This window comes from Panthera tigris, chromosome B4 (assembly GCF_018350195.1).
Source record: "Panthera tigris isolate Pti1 chromosome B4, P.tigris_Pti1_mat1.1, whole genome shotgun sequence".
NCBI classification, from domain to species: Eukaryota; Metazoa; Chordata; class Mammalia; order Carnivora; family Felidae; genus Panthera; species Panthera tigris.
This window is the reverse complement of record NC_056666.1, coordinates 24,976,556-24,999,872: the sequence shown is the minus strand read 5'-3', so window position 1 is coordinate 24,999,872 and position 23,317 is coordinate 24,976,556. Positions and strand designations below refer to the sequence as shown.

The 23,317-nt window shown below is 36.5% G+C and overlaps 1 protein-coding gene across 1 annotated transcript in view; it reads right to left on the bottom strand.

Annotated features, from left to right (window-relative positions):
- Window positions 1-22,747, bottom strand: part of RAB18 (RAB18, member RAS oncogene family) — a 37,499-nt gene extending 14,752 nt beyond the window's left edge. The window contains exons 1-2 of the mRNA XM_042991289.1: window positions 22,536-22,747; window positions 17,723-17,778 (exon numbers count right to left, since the gene is read on the bottom strand). Of these exons, the coding sequence (XP_042847223.1) occupies window positions 17,723-17,778; window positions 22,536-22,603 (124 nt within the window). The 5' untranslated portion in view covers window positions 22,604-22,747. The remainder of the gene's footprint in view (window positions 1-17,722; window positions 17,779-22,535) is intronic.
- Window positions 22,748-23,317: the final 570 nt, after the last annotated feature.

Below are 23,317 nucleotides of genomic sequence, written 5' to 3'. Positions count from 1 at the left end.
TGCTCCAATTAGTTAAGAAAATCAAAGAGTTATGGGGCGCCTGGGTGGCTCAGTCGGTTAAGCGGCCAACTTCGGCTCAGGTCATGATCTCACGGTCCGTGAGTTCGAGCCCCACGTCGGGCTCTGTGCTGACAGCTCAGAGCCTGGAGCCTGTTTCAGATTCTGTGTCTCCCTCTCTCTGACCCTCCCCTGTTCATGCTCTGTCTCTCTCTGTCTCAAAAATAAAATAAACGTTAAAAAAATTTTTAAAAAAAAAAGAAAATCAAAGAGTTTTAAAAGCTCTGTGCCAGGAACCAAATATATATTTCTTACTATAAATCATAATATTCACAGAAGAACTACCATTTTGGCTTTTTTCTTGTTCATTTGGGCTTGCATTTTTAATTAAATACTTAATTCAGTTTTTTTTAAGGTAATCTTTTTTTTTAGGCACACCTCTGTATCAATGGAATCGCCTGCCTTGTCAAAAGGAGAAAAAGCAATCAACAGAAACTGACTCAGAAGCAACAAAGTTGTTAGAATTAGCAAACAGGAAACTAAAAACTATTTTAACTGTATAGCACATGTTGAAAAAGTTAAGTAGACATGAGAGATTAAAAAGACCCACCAAATCGGGGCATCTGGGTGGCTCAGTCAGTTAAGCTGTTCTCACGGTTTTTGAGTTGGAGCCCTGTATCAGGCTCTCTGCTGTCAGCACAGAGCCCACTTCAGATCCTCTGTCCCTCTCTCTCTGTGCTCCTCCCCTGCCCATACAATCTCTCTCTCCTTTTCTCAAAAATAAACATTAGAAAAATAAATAAATAAAAGTAAAATAAAAAGTCTCAAATCAAACATCTAGAGATGAAATGACAATGTCTGAGATGTAAAATACATGGGACAGATTAACAAAAATTCAACACTGTAGAAGAAAACATAAGTGAATATGAAGACACAGCAACAGAAACTATCCAAAAGGATACACAGGGAGAAGACAATTCAAAGAAAATGAGAAGGCATCAGTGATCCATGAGATAATTTCCATAAGCAGGCAACTATAGTGGACAAGCAAGAAAGTAGAAAGTCAAAAGACAAATCTGAAAAAATAATGGTCCTATATATTTCACAATTAATAAAAAGTATAAACCCACAGATCAAAAAAGCTCAATGAACCCCAAGCACAGAAACATGAAGAAAACTATACTAAGGGACATCATAACAAACTGCTCAAAGGGAAATAGGAAGCATTTCAAATGAACATTTTGAGTGAAAAGAAAAACATACATCAAAATTTTGTGGGATGCCATTAAAGCAACACTTACAGGAAAACTTATTAGCACTAAATCACTATATGAGAAAAGAAATTATTTCACATGAGTGACCTCAGCTTCCAAATTAAGGCAATTTAAAAAGCAAATAAAATAGAAAATAAACAGAAGAGTGGAAATAGTAAAGTTCAAATCAGAAACTGATAAAATCAAACCTGCAAAACAATTTTTTCTTAAAAAAATCAATGAAACAAGGGGCACCTGGGTGGCTCAGTAGGTTAAGCATCCAACTTTGGCTCAAGTCATGAACTCACAGTTTGTCAGTTCAAGCTCCTTGTGGGGCTCTGTGCTGACACCTGGGAGCCTGGAGCCTGCTTCAGATTCTGTGTCTCCCTCTCTCTCTGCCCCTCCCCTGCTCACAATCAATCAATATCTCTCTCTGTCTCTCTCTCTCTCTCAAAAATAAAGATTAAAAAAACATTTATTTTTAAATCAATGAAACCAAAAGTTGGTTTTATAAGGAAAAATCAATAAATATAAATTCTAGGCCAAAGTAATCAGGAGAAACAAATACAAAAATTACCATTAAAAAGAATGATATCACATGACTATAGATTGTACAGAGGTTAATAGGATACTGAGGGAATGTTATAAACAAGTTCATGCCAATAAACCTGATAATTCAGATGAGATGTCAATTTCCTTGAAAGATTAAAACTACCAGAACTGACTCAAAAAGAAATAGATCATAACAAAATACCTAAAAATATCACTACAAAAAATTAACTAAACCCAAAAGAAGACAGTGCTGGAGGAAATAAAGGACAAAAACTCTATATAAAGACACACAGAGAACAAATAGCAAAATGTCAGTAGTAAATCCTTCCTTATCGGTAATTATGTTAAAGGAAGAGATTATCAAAATTTATATATATAAATATTATCTAAATACACAAATAAATATATTTAAAAGATCCAACTATATGCTGTCTACAAGAAACTCACTTTCAAGCTAGAGACACATTTAAGGTGAAAGTAAAAGGACAGAAAATGATATTCCATGCAAACAGTAACCAAGAAAGAATAGGAGTAGCTTTAATAATATTAGACAAAATAGAATTTAAGTCAAAAACTATTACAAAAGACAAAGGACAAAATATATTGATAAAAAGGTCAACTCATCAAGAAGATGTAACAATTATAAACATATGCACCAAAGAAAAGATCCCAATATATATAAAGCAAACATTCACATAATTGAAGGAAGAAATACAGCATTAGTTGGAGGGGTTTGTTTTTTGTTTTTTTGTTTTTTTGTTTTTTTTTTACTATTTTAATGTGATTTATTTTGGAAAGAGAGACAGAGCATGAGTGGGGCAAGGTCAGAGAGAGGGGGAGACAAAGAAGCTGAAGCAGGCTCCAGGCTCGGAGCTGTCAGCACAAAGCCCGACACAGGACTCGAACCCACAAACTGCCAAGATCATGACCTGAGCTAACATCGGATGCTTAACTGACTGAGCCACTCAGGCACCCCTACTTGGAGATTTTAATACACCACTTTCAATAATGGATACACCAATCAGATAGATGACCAATCAGAAATAGAGCATTTGAATGACAATACAAACCAGTAAGAACCAATAGAACATTCTATTCAACAACAGGAGAAGAAACAGTTTTGGGGGCACCTGGTTCAGTCGGTTATGAGTCTGATTCTTGATTTCAACTCAGGTCATGATCTCACGGTTTGTCAGATCAAACCCCACATCGGGCCCTCTGCAGAGCCTGCTCCAGGATTCTCTGTCTCCTCTCTCTGTCCCTCCCCTATTCTCATCTCTCTCTCTGTCTCAAAATAAATAAACATAAAAAAATAAAAAATAAAAGAATAAATAGCTTTCTCAAGTGCACATGAAACCCTGTCCAGGACAGACTATATGTTGTCTACAAGTATTATTAATACATTGTAAAGACTAAAATCATATGAAGTATTCTCATCACAATGGAATAAAACTAGAAATTAGTAACAGAAAGAAAACTAGAAAGTTCACACACATGTGCAAATTAAATAACACCCTTTAAACAACAACCAAAAGGTTAAAGAAGAAATCAAAAGGGAAATTAGAGCATACTTTCATACAAATGAAAACACAATATACCAAAACTTATGACATGTAGCAAAAGCAGTGCTAAGAGGGAAATTTATAGCTATAATACATACATTATAAGAAAATAATTATCTCAAATCAATAACCTAATTTTATACTTTGAAGAACTAGAAAAGAAGAGCAAACTACAGAAAGAAGGAACTAATGAAGATCAGAACCAAGATAAAGGATATGGGGAATTGATACACAATAGACACAATCAATGACCAAGGGTTGGTTTTTTTAAAAGATCAACAAAACGGACAAGCTTTTAATTAGACAAAGAAAAAACAAAAGATTCCAATTACAAAACTCAGATATGAAAGTGGGGACATTAGTAATTTTACAGGAAAAAAAAGGCTATTAAGAGAATACTATGGACAATTATATACAACCTAGGTGAAATGAACAAATTCCTGAAAACACACAATTGACAAAACTGACTTTAAAGAAAATCTGAAGAGACCCATAACTAATAGAGATAGAATTAGTAATCAAAAACCTCCCAACAAAAAAAAAAAAAGGCCAGGACCAGATGGCTTCACTGATAAATTCCACCAAATATTTAAAGAGTTAACACCAATCCTCCTCACTTTTCCAAAAACTGAAAAGAACCCTTCCAAACTCATTCTATAAGGCTAGCATTATTCTGATACCAAAGTCAGAGAAAGATGCCACAAGTGAAGAAAACTACAGACCAGTATCCCAGAGGAATATTGATGCAAAAATCCTCAACACAATACTAGCAAACTTAATTCAGCAACCTATTCAAAGCATTACACACCATGATAAAGTGAGTTTATTTCTATAATACAAGATTGGTAGAATATAAGCAAATCAAATTAGTATATCCCATCATAGAATGAAGGGGGGAAAAACACATGATTATCTCAATTCATGACGAAAATGGGTTTTTACAAAACTCAACATCCTTTTATGATAAAAACACTCAACAAACTAGAAACAGAAAAAAATTTCCCTAACATGCTAGAGGCTATATAAACTCATAGCTGGGGTGCCTGGGTGGCTCAATCAATTAAGTGTCTAACTTCAGCTTAGGTCATGATCTTGAGGTTTGTGTGTGAGCCCCTCATCGGGCTCTGTGCTGATTGTGCAGAGTATGCTTGAGATATATTCATATTCTCTCTCTCTAGTCTGCTTGGGATATATTCATATTCTCTCTCTCTAGTCTGCTTGGGATATATTCATATTCTCTTTCTTTCCGCCCCCTCCTCCCTCCCGCCCTACGTGTGCACTCTCTCTTTCTCCAAATAAACTTAAAAAACAAAAAAACAAAAAACCTCACAGCTAACATTATACTCACTGGTGAAGGACTGACAGCTTTTCCCCTCAGATCAGAACACCATCTACCCCCACCACTTCTATTATACACAGTTTTGGAAATCCTGGTCAGAGCAAATAGGCAAGGAAAGAATATAAGAGGCACCCATATTGGAAGAAGTAAAATTATTTCTGTTCACAAATGATATGTTCTTGTATGTAGAAAATCCTAATCCTATACACACACACACACACACACACACACACACACACCAAACAAAAAAAATCTGTTAGAATAAATGAATTCAGCAAAGTTGCAGGATACTAGATCAACATGCAAAAATTAGTGGCATTTCTATACACTAGCAATGAAGAATCTAAAAAGAAAATTTTTAAAAACCATTTCATTTACAACAGCACCAAAAAGAAAATACTTAGGAATAAATTTCACCCAAGAGTTTTAAGACTCACACACTGAAAACTACAAAACACTACTGGAAGAAATTAAAGAAACGAGTAAGTAGTCGAATGTAAAATGGTACAGTCACTGTGAAAAACAGTTTGATGTTTCCTCAAAAAGCTAACAATAGAATTACCACATCATGCAGCAATTCCACTCTTTGGGCATAAAGAACTGACAGCAGGAGCTCAGATACTTGCACAACAATATTTACAGCAGTATTATTCACAACAGAAGGCTGTGGCAATTCGAGTGTCCATGAACAGATGAACAGATAAACAAAATGTGGTTTATACATACCATGGAACATTATTCAGTCATAAAATAGAATGAAATTCTGATACATTAAGCTATAAGATGGAATTAAATTCTGATATATGCTTCAAAATGGATGAACTTTACATACATTATGCTAAGTGAAATAGGCTACTCACAAAAGGACAGATAGTGTATAATTCTACCTATATGAGGGACGTAGAATAGACAAGTTCATAAGGATAGAAGGCAGAATAAAGGTTACTGCAGACTGAAGGGGAAGTGGAGTGAGAGCTTTAACTGGCAAAGTTTAACTGGCAAAGAGTTCCTAGTGTTTGAGGTAATGAAAAAGTTCTGAAAATGGATAGTCGTGATGGTTGCAAACAATACAAATGTACTTAATGCTACTGAATTGTAAACTTAAAAATGGTTAAAATGGTCAATTTTGTGTTATGTATAGTTTACCACAATGAAAAATAAAATAGATAACTGAAGAGCCCTGAATCTATTTAAGAAATTGAATCTATAGTTACAAACCTTTCCACAAAAAAAATATCAGGGCCAGAGTGAATTCTACTGAACATTTAAATAATAATCCATTCTAAACAAACTCCTCCAGGAAACTGAGGAAGAGTGAATACTTTCTTAGTCACTCTATGAGTTGTGCCTTACCCTGATTCCAAAACCAAAGACATTAAAGTTAAAAAACTATAGGGGCACCTAGGTGGCTCAGGAGGTTGAGTATCCAACTCTTGATTTCAACTCAGCTCATGATCCCAGGGTCATGGGATAGAGTCCCATGTTGGGTTCTGTGCGGAGCATGGAGCCTGCTTAAGATTCTCTCTCTCCCTCTGCCCCTCTCCTCCACTCATGGGTTCTCTCTCTCTCTCAAATAAAAATATTTATATATACATATATGTAATTAGAAACTATAGATTAATATCCCTTATGACTAGAGATGAAAATCCTAAATAAAATTTTATCATAACTAATACAAATATGTATAAAAGAACAACACATCACATAACCAAGTGGGGTTATCTTAGGAACAAAAGGTTGATTTAACACTGAAAAAAGCAATGTGGACTTTACTACATTAAACTAAAAAAAGAAACTTCATATGATCATCTCAACAAATGCAGAAAATGTACTTAACAAAATTCAACATGCATTCCTGATAAAACCTCTCAGTAAACTAGAAACAGAAAGGAAATCTCTCAACCTGATAAAGGGCATCTATGAAAAAATACACCTAACATCTCACTTAATAGTAAAAGACTTAATGTTTTCCCCTTTATACCAGGAATAAAAGAAGGATATCAGCCCTCATCACTTCTCTCAACTTTTTTTTTTTTTTTTTTTAGCCAGGGCAATAAGAAATAAAAAAGTCATCCAGATGGGAAAGAAAAAGATGTAGAAATTCAATGGAATATACGGGATTAAAAAAAAAATGTTGGGGCGCCTGGGTGGCGCAGTCGGTTAAGCGTCCGACTTCAGCCAGGTCATGATCTCGCGGTCCGTGAGTTCGAGCCCCGCGTCAGGCTCTGGGCTGATGGCTCGGAGCCTGGAGCCTGTTTCCGATTCTGTGTCTCCCTCTCTCTCTGCCCCTCCCCCGTTCATGCTCTGTCTCTCTCTGTCCCAAAAAATAAATTAAAAAAAAAAACGTTGAAAAAGAAAAAAAAAAAAAAAAAAATTAAAAAAAAAAAATGTTCCTAGAACTATTAAGCAAGTTCAGCAAGGTTGGAAGATACAAACTAAACATTTTAAAAAAAGTATTTCTATATATTAGCAATTAGCAAAGGATTTTTTTAATTTTAATACCATCTTTTTTTTTTTTTTTTTTTAACGTTTATTTATTTTTGAGACAGGGAGAGACAGCATGAACGGGGGAGGGTCAGAGAGAGAGAGGGAGACACAGAATCTGAAACAGGCTCCAGGCTCTGAGCTGTCAGCACGAGCCTGATGCGGGGCTTGAACTCACAGACCGCGAGATCATGACCTGAGCCAAAGTCAGACGCTCAACTGACTGAGCCACCCAGGCGCCCCTTTAATACCATCTTTTAATAAAAATCTATTAAATATTTAGGGCTAAATCTGACAAAAGATGTAAAAAACATGTAACCACTCTGAAATTTTAAAAGACCTAAATGAACAGAGACATTTAATTTGTTCTCTGATCATAAGACTCAATATTGTTAAAAGGTTAATTCTCCCCAAATTGATCTATATAGATTCAACTGCAATCCCTACAAAAATCCTGGCAAGCTTTTGTTTGTAAATCAACTATCTAATTATAAAAATTAATTGGGAAATGCAAAGAAACCAGAATAACCAAAATAATTTTGAAAAAAGTACAAAATTGGTACCAACAATATATGACTTCTAGATCTATTATAAAGCTACAGAAATCAGGATAGTAAGGCACTGACATAAAGACAAATAAATTAATGAGACAGAGTCCAGAAACAGACTCACACATATATAAACAACTGATATTTTTACAAAGGTCCAAAAGCTATGCAGTACAGAAGGGACAGTCTTTTCAACAAATGATTTTAGAACATATACACAATAGGGCAGGTGAGGAGAGGAGGAAAAAGAACTTTGATTCATATATGTTTTATACTGTACCCAAAAATTAAATCAAAATGAAGCACAGACCTAAAGTAGCACATAAAACTGTAAAACATCTAGAGGAAAACATAGGGAGAAAATCATTCCAACCCTCTGTTAAGCAAAAGGGTACAACACTGAAACCATCATTTTTTTTTTTGAGGGGGCAGGCAGCTCTCAAGTGCACACACCTGGGGCAGAGGGAGGGAGAGGGAGACAGAGAGGGATGGAGGGAGGCTCTATGCCCAGTGCAGAGCCAGACACAGGGCTCAATATCATGACCATGAGACCATGACCTTAGCCAAAATCAAGAGTGGGACCCTTAACTGACTGAGCCACCCAGGCGCCCCTGAAACCACTACTGATAAGAAAAAATTGACAAATTGAATTTCATCAAATTACGAATTTCTGCTTTTAGAAATTTGTTAAGAGAATGACAAGAGGAGCCACAGACTAAGAAAATATATGCAAAGCACATATCATGTAATAAGGGACTTACATGCAGAATAAAGAACTCTCAAAACTCAACAATAAGGAAAAAAATTTTTTAAATGAACAAAAGATTTACACACTCCACACACACACTCAAAATACAGATAGCTAGCTAGCAAATATGAACTTTAAAGACACTCAACATCATTTATCAGTAGGCAATGCAAATTAAACTACAATGAGATTACCAAGACATACATATTGGAATGGTTAAAACTTTTAAATCTGATTGTGCTAAGTGTAAAAGGGGAGGATGCAGAGAACAGGAACTTCCATACACTACTAGTGGGAATGTAAAATGATGCAATCACTCTATTAAAAAATGGATGAAAGTTAAACATGCATTTACCATATGATCCAGCAATCCTATTACTGGTCTATTTACTCTAAGGTTATAAAAATTAATATTTATATAAAATCCTGTACCTGAATGTTTATAACAGGTCTATTCATAACCATCAAAAACTGGAAACAATCCAGTGTCCTATAATAAGTGGATGGATAAATCAACTCTGCAACATCCATGCAATGGAATACAACCCAGCAATAAAAAGAAACAAATGACAGGGTGTTTGGGTGGCTCAGTCGGTTAAGCATCCAACTTCAACTCAGGTCATGATCTCATGGTTCGTGAGTTTGAGCCCCGCGTTGGGCTCTGTGCTGACAGCTCAGAGCCTGGAGCCTGCTTCGGATTCTGTGTCTCCCTCTCTCCCTGCCCCTCCCCCACTCATGCTCTGTCTTTCTCTCTCTCAAAAATAAACAAACGTTAAAAAAAAAGAAACAAACGACTAATGTGCAACAGCTTGGATATAGTTCAAAGGTACTATGTTAAGTGAAAAAAGTCTAAAAAGTTTGCATAATATATTCCATTTACATGACATTCTCAAAAAAATAAAATTATAGTGATGAAGACTGAGCAGGGGCAGTCTTCAGGGGCTAGAGGCAAGGAAAAAATAAGACTGAAAAGGCAATAGGTAGTTTTTTGGGGGGATGATGAAACTGTTTAATATCTTGACTGTGGTAATAGTTAAATGACTATACAAATTTGTATAATACACGTTAAAATTCAAAAAACCTGTATCCCCAAAAAAGTCAATATTACTGGGGGATAACTTTTAAAAAACATATGCTAGTAACAGAACATATCAAAAATATTTTCTGAAAGAATAAATTATCAGAGAACATGTATTATTTCTGCTTCTTTCCTATTTAAGATTTACTTTGGTGCTAAGTCTAATACTGATTTTGTAAAATTTTTCCATGGGCTTTTAAAGTAATGACTTCTTCACTTAAAAGATTTGTCAATTAAGGGGTGCTTGGTTGACTTTCAGTAGAGCATACAACTCTTGATCTTGGGGTTGCAAGTGCAAGCTTCATGTTGGGTGTAGAAATTACTTAAAATCTTTAAAAAAAAAGATTTGTTGATTGTGTTATGCTATTTCCCTATGGCCGCATTTGTGTCTTTTGGATTTATTTATGAAAAAGATATAACAAATCTCCTAATATAACTGTATTCTCATCATATTATTCCCTTGTGTTTTGAATTGGTTTTGGTTATATATATATATACGTATATATATATATACACACACACATATATATATACACATATATATACATATGTGTGTGTGTATATATATATACGTATATATATGTGTATATATATACGTATATATATACACATATGTGTATATACGTATGTATATATATGTGTGTATATATATACGTATATATATACACATATGTGTATATACGTATGTATATATATGTGTGTATATATACGTATATATATACACATATGTGTATATACGTATGTATATATATGTGTGTATATATACGTATATATATACACATATGTATACATACGTGTATATACATATGTGTATATATATACGTATATATACACATATGTGTATATATATATGTATATATATATATATATGTGTATATATATATCATCTATGTTTGGTGCCTACTTGTTTAAGACTGTTATAACTACACTGTTAATTAATTGGGCCTTTCATTATTGTAACTGTCCTATTTCATTATGTCCAGTGCATTAACCTTAAATTCTACTTTAAATTACCTTATAGTACTGCCTCTGCTTTTGTATTGTTTACATTTGCCTGGCCCATCCCTTTATTTTCAACCTTTCATTATTTAAGTACTCCTCAATTCCATTTGACAATATAAATTCTTAGGAGGCCTGGATCTATTCACATTTAATTAACTGATATATTTTAATTCTATTGCTTCCTTCTCATGTTTAACATTTTTGGCATTCTGCTCAAACCTGTGTTTGATCCTTTTTATTTCTGTATTACTATGCTGTGATTAAAAGATTACCAAGTTAGAAGTTAAGAGGCTGGGTTCAGTCTCAGCTCTCTTACTGAGGTCTAGAAGGTGACGTCTAGATAGGCAGGAGGTTAACCTCTTTAAGTCAATTTCCCCCTTCTCATCAAGGAATATAAAACTTGCTGCTTTACCTGGGTTTTAGTTTCTTGGTGGGAGGGAGGGTGGAGAACATCAGGGGAAGGAGACATCAAGAGGGATACTATAAGAGCTTTAAGGATCCAATGGGGAACAAGATTATAAGGACCTAGATCTCCAAATCTGAGTTTACAAACAACTTTAAAAGTATCAACAATGAAACGAGGGAAGTGCTCTGCTACCCAGAGGACAGAGTAAATATGTTTTAAGAGTTAAGAAAGAGTGGAAGCTAGGGGTGAGAAATGAAGATGTACAAAACCTCATGAAGATTAAAGTCTGGGAGATGAAGAATAACCTGGGAGGCCAGGGTTTTTTGTGATGACTACTCAGAGAGGGACAAACAATAATGGTTTTAGGGCAAAAAGCAATAGCAAGTTTAAAAATGTTTGAGAGGAAAACGGGGGGGGGGGGGGGGGAGATGGAGGAAGGTCTTCTGAGAGAAGTAGGCTGAATTCCAAGACCCCAACTTGACTCCTGCTGATGGACAGGAAGCTGGTAGAGGGTTGGATGGTCTTACTCCAAATGAATATCATTACCCAATAAATAAGAAATAAAGTGACAACAAAATAGCCTGGAAATTAGGAAACACATCCCTAAATCAAAGATTTCAAATGTCTGGGGCACCTGGGTGGCTCAATCAGTTAAGCATCCGACTCTTGATCTTAGCTCAGGTCCTGATCTTGGGGTCGTGAGTTCAAACAATGCAGTAGGCTCTGTACTGGGCGTGAAGCCTACTTAAAAAATAAAAATAAAAATAAAAAAATTCAAATGTTCAAAGAAAGCTAAACTGAAAATTCAGACTATCTAGTGTGCAATGAAAAAGTACTAGACACCCTACTAAAACCTATGGGGCACAGCAAACTTGTTCTTCAAGAATATCTTTATTAAATAAGGACTGAAAAGAAGGCAACTTAATACTCATAAGAAACTAACAAAATAAACCAAAAGAAAAGTAGTTAGAAGGAAAAAAATGAAGCAATTTCTCAAACAATTAAATAAATATGTTCCTAAAAAAAGACAGACTACAAAAACATCCAAGTTTAGAAATGAAGGAAAAGCATAAACAATTAACTTAAGAGATAAGTTGGGAGGCTTTCCCAGTTCCATTCCCAAGGCAGTCCTAAGAAATAGAAAACCGGAAGAGGTTAGAATGGTAAAGAAGGGAGAAGGATCAGAATGACTCACAGGTAAAATGTAACCTCTACAGAACAGATAGTTCCAATATTGAAGCTAATAAAGACAATTTTAAAAGATAGAAAACCCTTTCATTTTATAAACCAGTACAACTTTAATATAAAATCCTGTTTTTAAAAAAATAAAGACTATCTTGTGTACAAAAACAGATGTAAAACTCCTAAACTATTAGTCAACATAATCCAGAAATATGTCAAAAATATGAGCGAAGACCTATCTAGGAAAGCAAGGACCCTTCCGTATTAAAAAGTCTATCAACCATTAATCAGTGCTGACAAGGCATATGAAAAAAGTCATACTCTCTCCCAATAAAACCCTTAGTAAAAGAGGAAAAAAAATTATTTACATATGATGAAGACCATTTGTCATTATTCTAAATACAGAAATGCTAGAGCCCTTTTTATTGCTTTACTCCAATCAAAATGTTTAACTGAATCAAATTACATGAAACAGAATAGTTACATTTTTCTTCTAACTACCTAATATTTCCAAATAATTTAACAGGTTTGTGTTATGGCATTAAACAAGATATATAAAGTCACTATTTTAAATAAATTGTCATTTTGTTAAGTCAGCCCAAACCATAAGGTAACTTGTGGATGCAACAGATTTGGCCGCTTATCCTTAGAAGCCAAACGCAGGTAATATGAGGGCACACTCATTAATATTTTTAAAAGCTTAACAAGGGAGTAATAAGAATCACTGACCTAAGTTAACCAATCACAACCAAAATTTGTCTACATTGAAATGTATCAAACCTCAAACCATTTTCATATATTTTAGCAATTATGTCTTACAACCAGATTAAGGAACAGTTTGTGAGCTATCTTAAGTAGAGAACTCGTTTTAAATTTTCTAATTTTTTTATTTGAAAAAAAGTTTTACTTAAAGCACTTTTTCTACTCAAAGGTAAGTTACCTAAAACAGAGTAAATTAAAAAACAAAAACTTAAAAAATATTAAAAATAAAAATAAAAACTTTAACATGAAGCAAATTTTGCCCATGTAATCAAATTATATGAAATTAGTGTAACTAATTTCTACAAGATCTAACCGATCCTTACCATTTCAATTAGTTCTATTTATGCAGCCGATTAAGTACCATCATATGGCCTTGCCACAGCAGAAAAAGAAACTTTATGCCTTTTTCTTTCAAACACCCCTACGTAGCAAACAAAAGACCTGTTCAATATATTCTTACAATTTTGTGTGTATTTTTATGTCAGAAATAATTACCTTGGGTTATACCTTTGTATCTGTTGCCTCATTCTATTTCTTCTTCTAAGATTCAAATACACATATGCTGAATCTCCTTTTCTGATTTCCACATCGTTTTCTCTAATGTGTTTTAACATTTTTATTCACTTTCATAAATGCCACCCACTTTTTCCATTTCTAGCTTCCCTGTCCTTTATTTTTTTTTCCACAGTCTCTACTGTCCCTTGTGATCCTTCTAATTTCACCTTCACTGCAGCGATGGTTTTATTTTCTTACCTTATTTTTCTTTCTGCTCAATCAGCTTACATTGCATTTTCTCATGCGGCTACACTATCTCTTCCCTGACCTCTTCTATCACTGCTTTGTGCTCTCAGTGGTAAATACTTCCAAAAAGTGTTTTATTTATTTTTTTTAATTTTTTTTAACATTTTATTTATTTTTGAGACAGAGAGAGACAGAGCATGAACAGGGGAGGGGCAGAGAGAGAGGGAGTCATAGCATCTGAAGCAGGCTCCAGGCTCTGAGCCATCAGCCCAGAGCCCGACGCGGGGCTCGAACTCACGGACCGCGAGATCGTGACCTGAGCTGAAGTCGGACGCCCAACCGACTGAGCCACCCAGGCACCCCCCCAAAAAGTGTTCTAAATTAACAAAATGGTTGGACATGATTTTCAACTCCCTTACAGAAGTATTTTTTCTGTTGAGTATGCTTTATCTGTCCTTGGTTTTTCTGCTACTTTCTTCCTTTTTGATTCTGGAAAGGTAGGAGTGGCCTTCAGCTGAAATCCTTTTGTTCATTCATCTTTAAATTAAGGAGGTTGGGGGTTTTTTGGATAAGCTATTTGTAAGAGGTTCATGAAGAAGGCCATAGTCACTCCAGTTCTTGACCAGAAAAACTTTGTCTTGATTCAGGGTTTTACATGAGAATCTTTTTCTTTTTCTTTTTTTTTTAAATTCTCAACAGCCACTGAAGACAGGCAGCCCTGAGGTTTTCAGGATGCAAAGACATCTCTTCCCCACTGCTACAGAGACAGAAAAATGCCAAAAAAAAGCCTGTTTGGCTTCATCTCCCCAACTTCTTAGAATCAAACCAGGTACAGGGAAACTCCTGCCATCAGCTTTAAAAGCCCATGTTGCTTTTGCAAACAAGGGATTTTGGTTTTGCATCTCAGGGTGGGCCTCTCGGTTTCGTGAAGCATCTTTTGCTGGTTCCAAGCTCTATAGCTGTGGTATCTCGCTCCACTTCCCACATGCAGCCTGCTTATTCTCGCTGCTTTTGGCAGACATTCCGCCTATTTTGTGGCCTAGGGTTTTTAGCTCACTTCTAGTTCAGTGGAATACAGCGTATGTGTTTTAGTTTTTCCCTCTCTTTGTTGTTACTCTGGCCGACTGCCAGAAAGGAAAAAAAGAAAACGCCAACTTTATTGTACCATCCTCAGACTCAAAATCTAACAAATATGTTAAAAGGATATTTTATACAAGACAAAAACTTGAGTGTCTCACCATATTACTGAAAGATAAAAGTATGCTTTCCTTACTATTTTATTGGTAAGATACTAATTTTCCACAATGCACTAATTTTTACCAGGTCATTATAGCAAATGGGCTAATTGCTTTTATTTTAAAAACTCATGTGTATGTTAGTTATAACCTAAGGCAGAAAATAATCTGATGCCTAAATGTGAACGATACTTTTCAAGACCCAGGGCCCATCTGGGGAACAAATTATGTATGTACTCATCAGTATGCCACAACCTCAGTATTTGTTTTTAAAGCAGACAAAGTCTTTTTAATAGTAAGGACAACACATAATTTATCATACTCCCCAGATTCCAGTCGGGTTTGAAATGAGGACAGATGGCTTTGTATTATATACGGATCATTCCCTGAGTAAAATTTTAACTCTAGGCAAATTTATTTTCCTGCCAGTTACTACCCTTCTCCTCACTATCCATTGTTAGGCATGTTCTGAGTGAAATGAAGTTTACTACCAATTTTTTAAAGGAACAAGTAATATATAAAAGCCAAATTAAAATGGATTTTAAGTTACTAGTGTTTTAAATTTTGTTTAATGTTTTTATTTTATTTTTGAGAGAGAGTGAGAGACAGAGCGTGAGCCAGGGAGGGGCACAGAGAGAGGGAGACACAGAATCTGAAGCAGGCTCCAGGCTCTGAGCTGTCAGCCCAGAGCCCGACGCGGCGCTCGAACTCACGAACCATGAGATCGTGACCTGAGCCAAGGTTCGATGCTTAACCGACTAAGCCACCCAGGTGCCCCTAAATTACTAGTGTTTTAAATGACTCCTTTTCACACACATAAAACTAAATCGGTAAATGTTAATATGCCACACAAAAGCTAAGTAATGCTTGGTATAACTGACTAAACATTTAGGGGCACTGTGAGTACATATTGATAGAAAGAAACAAAAAAGAGACCTCCTCCTTACAGAATTGTAAATAAGAAATGTAGATGGAATGATGGGACTTGAAAAATCACCGTTTGATAACCACCACAGTTAGAATGACAGAATGACACTTCATAGTAAAGAAACTTGGCATATGTCACTTTAAGTAACCTAAATTCCATCACAGGAATGGTACAAATATCCACCATACTCTGAGAAACACTTTGAAGAATTCCTGTCAAAAAGGCATAACCTGAATCTAACCATGAGGATACTTTGGACAAATGCAATTGAAGGATATTCTACGATGTAAGTGACCTGTAAGAACTCCAAAAATGTCAAAGCCATGAAAGACAAAGAAAGACTGGAGAGAAATGACAACTAAATTGTGTGTGATCCTGGACTGGATCCTGGACCAGAAACAAAACATAGTTTTTTCTTTTTTTTTCTAAATAAGACATTAGGGAGACAATTAATGAAATCTGTCTATATAGAGTAGAATTGTATCCATCTTCATTTAGGAAATACACACCAAAGTATTTAGAGGTTAATCATATCTCCAGTTTTATTCTCAATTAAAAAAAAAAAAAAAAACAAGAATACTGGTATGTGTATGTAAAGGAAGAATGATAAAGCATATGTTTAAAGCATAAATATTAATGTTTGGGGCTATGCAAAAATTCTTGTACTATTTTTATAACCTTTCTCTAAGTATGAAATTATTTAACATTTGAAAAAAAAGGAAACAAAAATAAATCTACACACACAATAAATGAAAACAAATAAAGCCAGTTAAGAGAAACTCATTTTCCCTAATAATAATGCTAGGATCGTATTTACTACATTCTGCTCATCAGATCATGAAATTTTAGAGCTGTAAGAAAAACGTATTATCGCTCTGAAAACAGTGAAGTTAAAGGACTTGCTCAAAATCTAGACAACTGGTTCAAGGCAGAGCCAAGACTACTATCCTGCTCTGACTCAGCTCTTTCACATACTGCACGCTGTCTCTTGATACTTTTCTATTGTCATCTACTCCCTAAACATGTGACATATTTTGGTAAATATTTAGCTCTATTTTCTCATGTATTCTAGTAAGCTAGTGTAGCAAACCACTTTCAGGCAATCTAAATTTCATTTTAAAAAGCCACTTAGGTATTACTGCTTCTAACAATCTTTAACAACTAATATCAATAAACCTGTTGAGTTCAGAACATATGCAAGATACTGTAGCAAACGCTAAAAAGGCAACACAGTCTGCTAGTAGGTGATACTGTTAGGTCCATGATGATAGACACCAAGTCTGCATTATTCATCATTATAACCCGACCTCTCAGGACAATGCCTGGCATACAATAAATATTCAGATAATTATATGCTGCTAAATAAAAGACAATGCATAGTACAAGAAAGAAATGTGTGTACAGATAATCATAATATCCACAGTGATAAAACAAAGTGCCATGAACCAACAAATAAAGTTAGTTTTGCTTGGTGAGATCTACAAAGGCTCCAGAAGTTTAATGAAACCAAGTTGAGCCTTGAAAGATAAAGAAGACATGAAAGCAACAGACATGGAAGCAATGGGGTGGTGAGATGAAGGATAGAAGGAATCAGATAAAACAGACTGAAGGCAAGAAAATATGTGGCATTTCTATTCAATTTTTTTTAATTTAATTTAATTTTTTTTAATTTTTTACATTTATTTATTTTTGAGAGACAGAGAGAGAGAGAGAGCGTGAGCAGGGGAAGGGCAGAGAGAGAGAGACACAGAATCAGAAGCAGGCTCCAGGCTCTGAGCTGTCAGCAGAGCCTGACGCAGGGCTCGAACCCACAAACCGTGAGATCATGACCTGAGCCCAAGTCGGATGCTTAATCGACTGAGCCACCCAGGCGCCCCTCTATTGAATTTTTAAATACAGGCTTACCTATCGTTGCTGCAAGTTCTGGATCAAAAGTATCATCTGTGAACCTCAAGAGCAGGCTAAAAGAGATGTTAAAAAGACAGATTAGAAATTTCTCTTTTTTCTTAACCATGTATTACATTTTGTTACAAATTAGACACAAATAAGAATAGCTGATGTTGGTCTGCTCCCACAAATACTGCCTCAGTGCAGGTATATAAATACTGCTTCAATACAGGTATATTAAATTATTGAAAATAATTTAATTATTTATTATTATAATAATTTAATTCCAATAATTAAATTATTGAAAAGGCAATAAAAGAATCCCAAGAGCACAATAGTTTACTTAATATAGTCCCCATGCTCCCCTACATAATTCCCAAGTGTGAAAAGATTTGGGCTGTGTTTTGGTTTTGGTTTTGAACTGTACTGGTACGTCCTTGTGAGAAAATAGTATCGGCAAAAACATTATACTGTGACATGGACAAAAGGGGGGAAAATAAGTCTCTTGGAATACAACAAATTAATGTTTTGTTTAAGTCTGATGTGTAATCCACTCTGAATTCAAGTAAAAGCATACAGGTGAGAAAATCTATCATTTTGTAACAAGTAGTGGGACTACTACCTAAGTGGGAAGAAAAGATCTAGCAAAAAGTGAGGCTAGACAGATCATACCAGAGACAGAATAACTATATTCTGGCAAATGCTAAGTAGGGTGTATGAAATCAAGTAGGCCACAGGGAGCTACTGAAAGCTTAAAAAAAAAAAATGGCAAGAAATGCTCTTACATTTTGAAAATGTAGAGAAAAGTTAATGACGGAAAAAAAAAAAAAGCAAGAAAATTAACAGAAGACAACTGCCATGGTTATGGTGAGAGATAAGGACTAAATCCAGGAAACAGTAAAGAAACTAGAAGGGAAGAGATGAAATAAAAGCAAAAGACACCATTATGAGTACTCTAAGATTATATATCTCCCAGAATTACTTATTTAATGTAAGGTAAAGTGCCAGTTATTAAAAGCTCTTCAAAAATAAAATCTAAGCTTTTCTTAAAGCCCTGGATTTATAAAATTAATCAATCCTCCCTCACATCATCTCCAACAATAGGACTAGATTGTTCTATTCACCTGTATGCATTAGTAAGATCAAGGAAAGAGCTATCAGATGTTTGAACTGAAAATATATATATATATGTGTGTGTGTGTATATATATATATATATATTTCTACAGGTTGTAATTATTGCTGCTAGAGGGTTTGTTTTTTTGTTTTTTGGTTTTTTTTGTTTTTTTTGTCCAGAGTATATTGCAACACATAATGGCCTTTTGGTATTCAAAATCTGGTGTTAAGGGATTAACTCTCCTTTTCTTGGTTTTGCCTTCTTGTGTTTACCATAAAACCAGCACCACAAAAGTGAAACAAATTGTAGATTTTTCTACTTAACATTGAACCCTCTTGACTGTACTGTTTTTACTTCCAACATGAGTTACGTGACAGCACTAACAAGGACCTTAAAAGGCTGCACTTGTAAAAATCTTCCCTCCCCAACATTAAATTTTAAGTTAATAAAAGTGAAGATTTCACTAAAAATGTAGTTACTCATAATTTTAGAATGGAAAAGGTAGGTATCCATACTCAGTCACCAGAGAGATATTATTACAAAAACATAAGAACCTTATAGAGTAGTAGTAGCAATCATAACACCAGAACAATACAATAATAACAAGAGTATTGGCTATGATTTATTGAACATCAACAATATGCCACACACTTGAGCCAGCGGTTCTTCTTACACAATTGCTAATCCTTACAATAACACTTGTCATTAATGGTACTTTGTCAGGAAGGACAGGGAACTGATATGGTACAAAGCAACACATTTTAACATAAGCAGAACTTAGCCAGGGGTACACTGTTAGCTGGAAATGTATTCTAAACTCTATGCTCTGCTTTCTTCTAGGCAGAGAGTCTATTTCTCCATTAGATTTTTTAAAGAATCCACAACCAGGAAATGATTAAGAACCAAAGCTCTAAAGGATGTATATTTAAGCTTTCATATTTTCAAAGTTAAAGGAGCAAAAGTTAAAGGAGCAGAGAGAGAGATGGAAGGAGTAACTACCACTGTATCACTGAGAGGAGACCAAGTTTCCAATAAACAGTGTGATCATAATTAGTCTGCCTTTCCTAATTTACAAATGAAATTGGCCAAAAAGGATGGGGATACAAGAGGGATAGGAGAGACAGCAATTTAGATAATACAAAGTCTCTATAATCCATTCCAGTCTCTGAAACACTTCGCTACTTCTTTACTTCCCCACTGTGAGCCACAGAAGAATCTCATACATTTAACATCAGTTAAGGTTTGAGGGATTTCCATTCGAACCTCATTTTTCAAATGAAGAAAGGAAGGCCTAGAGTGTTCAAGTATCACACACAAGGTCACACAAGTGGCAGCACCAGTTTCATAATCCTGATCTGACTGCTATCACCCATGCTCATTATACTCCAACAGTCTGAAATAAACTGGAAAAATCACCCACTAATTTGAATTAGTTAAGATATTCTGTGTAGTGACAAAACAGATGAACATAAGGGAAAGGAAGCAAAAATAATATTAAAAAACAGAGAGGAAGACAAACCATAAGAGACTCTTAAATACAGAGAACAAGCTGAGGGTTGCTTGGAGGGATGCAGGCTGGGGGGATGGGCTAAATGGGCAAGGGGCATTAAGGAGGACACTTGTTGGCATGAGCACTGGGTGTTCCAAGTAAGTGACGAATCATTAAATTCTTTTCCTGAAATCATTATTACACCATATGTTAACTAACTTGGATTTTAATTAATTAATTAATTTAAATTTTAAAAAAAAGATGTCCTTTGTCATGCAACAATACAAGTGATGTTGCACTTCTACTAGTTCTAGATCATAGAAACTTACTGGTCAGAACAACCCTTGAAGATTGTATCCGTGACAAATGTTTTTGTACTAACTCACCTTAAAAAGCATAGGCTTCTATTTTAGCAGAGTCATTTACTCTCATCCACAAAGTGTTCAAGGGTGTTTTCCACAGTATATCACATACACCAATAGTGCCTGTCTAGTGTATCTGCATCTAGATAGGTATATAGACAGATGCCAACTCTCTCCCTAAACACAATCCTTTCTTGAAAGAGGTAGTTAAAGGTGTTAAAATTTTGCAGTAAGCAGCTGAAAATTCACCATTAGGTACTTAGAAAAGCTTGGAGATTAGATCCAAACACGTTTGTTTGTCTGAGGGGAGAGAAGTAAGGAAACCAGTAAATCCATTTCACAGATTTCATGCTAGAGGAAGAACCTCAATTATGTAAACGCTCCAATTAACCTTCCAGAAAATTTCAACAGGACCTAAATAGTCATCCCTCCAATACATTTAAAAAAAGGGCCAACCAAACTTGTATTGGGTTGAACTGCAGAAAATGACATTTAACCATTCTTGAGTTCAAAATCAGCAATTTCATATGCCTTAACCTAAATGAGAGTCACATCTTATGAAAAAAAGAAAGGTCGCGAGGCTATAGAATTCCTTTTGACAATGTTCAATATATTAACTAACTTTTTAACCCTCAAATAATAGATGGTGATCATGAAAAATATTGAAACCCTTAAATAACACACACACCATACTATTTTGCTAGCCCATAGATTCATAAATTTATTCCCTGTTATGTGCCAATCCCCCACTCCAATATACACTGAGAACATTAAATGAGGAAAATTAGAAACTACATTGCCATACTTCAGAAATATATACAATTGCAGAACATATTACAGAATAAAATTTCAAACCCGTAAGCATCTAAACAAAAGGAAAACTTCATGAAGTGATTTGAACGATACGGTTAGCAGGAGGCACAGCCAAACCATGGAATTATTTACAGCTCCCGAAATTTGAATATTGTTTAAAAATCAAGACAGCCTAGAATATAAGCCAGTGATGATGATAATCATCAGATGGCAAGGATAACATTACTTGGAGAACTCTGTCCCAAGGCTTGAATGAAATCACACCCCGCTTGCAACACCCACCGAGCCTTCCCTGACATTTAACTCGAACTTACCGTCCGTTACCACCGTCCCTCAAGAAAAAATCAAGAAAGAAAACACAAAATACTACTTTGTTCTTTTACCTCCAGATGATGTGGCAGAACGCGAGGTGACAATAACACGTTACTCTCAAAGGTGGTCCGCCGCTTCAACTAGTATCTTAGGCTAAGGTGAATTACTCAAGGGGTCAGAAGACCAAGGAGTTCTTTCACGGCTGACTCATAAAGAAACAGAGAAGCGGCAACGGGGTGCACCAAAATAGGCCAGGAATGTGACCTAAGGCGTCGCGAAACTTCCCGTGCAGAGCCCTGCGTGTTCAGAGAAAGCTTGACAAAAACCAAAGCGCTGAAGTTCCAACTCAACTCGCGGGGTGAATGACAGTGAGCCTGGACCCCGGGGGCCGAGACCCGGCTTCGCGCTCGGCCTCACTCGGGCCAAACCCGCCCGCCACGCCCTAGGCTGGTCGGCAGCAAACCTGCCGGCCGAGCGGCGGCCCTCGGAATTGTTTATTCGGCGCGACGGAAGGAGAAGCGATCCAGACAAGTCGGGCCTGGCACAGGCCGAGAACCGGGCGGGCGCCGGGAGGACAGGGGCCGCAGGACCGCGCGGCCCAGAGGCCGGGAAGAACCCGCGGAACCCGCCCCCAGCCTGGCCCGCCGCCTTTACCGTTCCCGTCGCGGCCCAGCAGACAGAGGCCACGGAGGCAACAAGAGCCCCGCTGCCCTCGTCACGGCCCGCAGGCTCGCCTCACCTGGACTTGCCCACGCCACTCTCGCCGATGATGAGGATCTTCAGGGTGGTCAGCACGTCCTCGTCCATCCTGACCCTACTCCGCTCTCAGCCCAGCTGGCCGCCCCGGTCCGGCTCTCAACCCTTCACCCGAGAGAAGTGCCCGCGCATGCGCACCGCTGCACGTCTGCCACCTTCCTTTCTCCCCGGGTGTTTAGGTTGCAGGAGCCCGGGTCGCCCCAGTTCCGCCTTGAGGAAGCTCTGCGTCTGCGCAAACTCAGAGTCCCAGGCGTCTTTCCGGGGAGTTTAATTCCTCCTTTGCGCAAGCGCAGAGTGGAAGAGCCGTGGGTGATTTCGCCCTGCTTTGTAGGCTGTTAGTACTCCCCGGTCCTAACCTAACCCTCCTTCAGTGGTGTACTTGGGCAAGGACTGAGTTGCAGAGCACAACGCTCTTTTATTTCAGCAGCTGCTCATAACAGCTGCATTTCAGTAGGAAAAGTTTTGTGTTTGAAGGCAGATTATCTTAAGTCCCAACTCCACCTGATGAGGGATAGAAGCAAAAATTTGTTCAACTTTAGCCCACAAGGCTGATCTATAGCCTGCATAGTTTTGATAAGGTTCAATTGTGTGCTGGTTGCTACATTCTTAAAGGGTTTCATGCCTGCCTGTCTTACCAATTATTAATATAGAACGGAGTGAGAGGCGCCTGGGTGGTTCAGTCGGTTAAGCGTCAGACTTCAGCTCAGGTCATGATCTCAAGGTCAGTGGGTTTGAGCCCCTCGGGGCTCTGCGCTGACAGCTGGG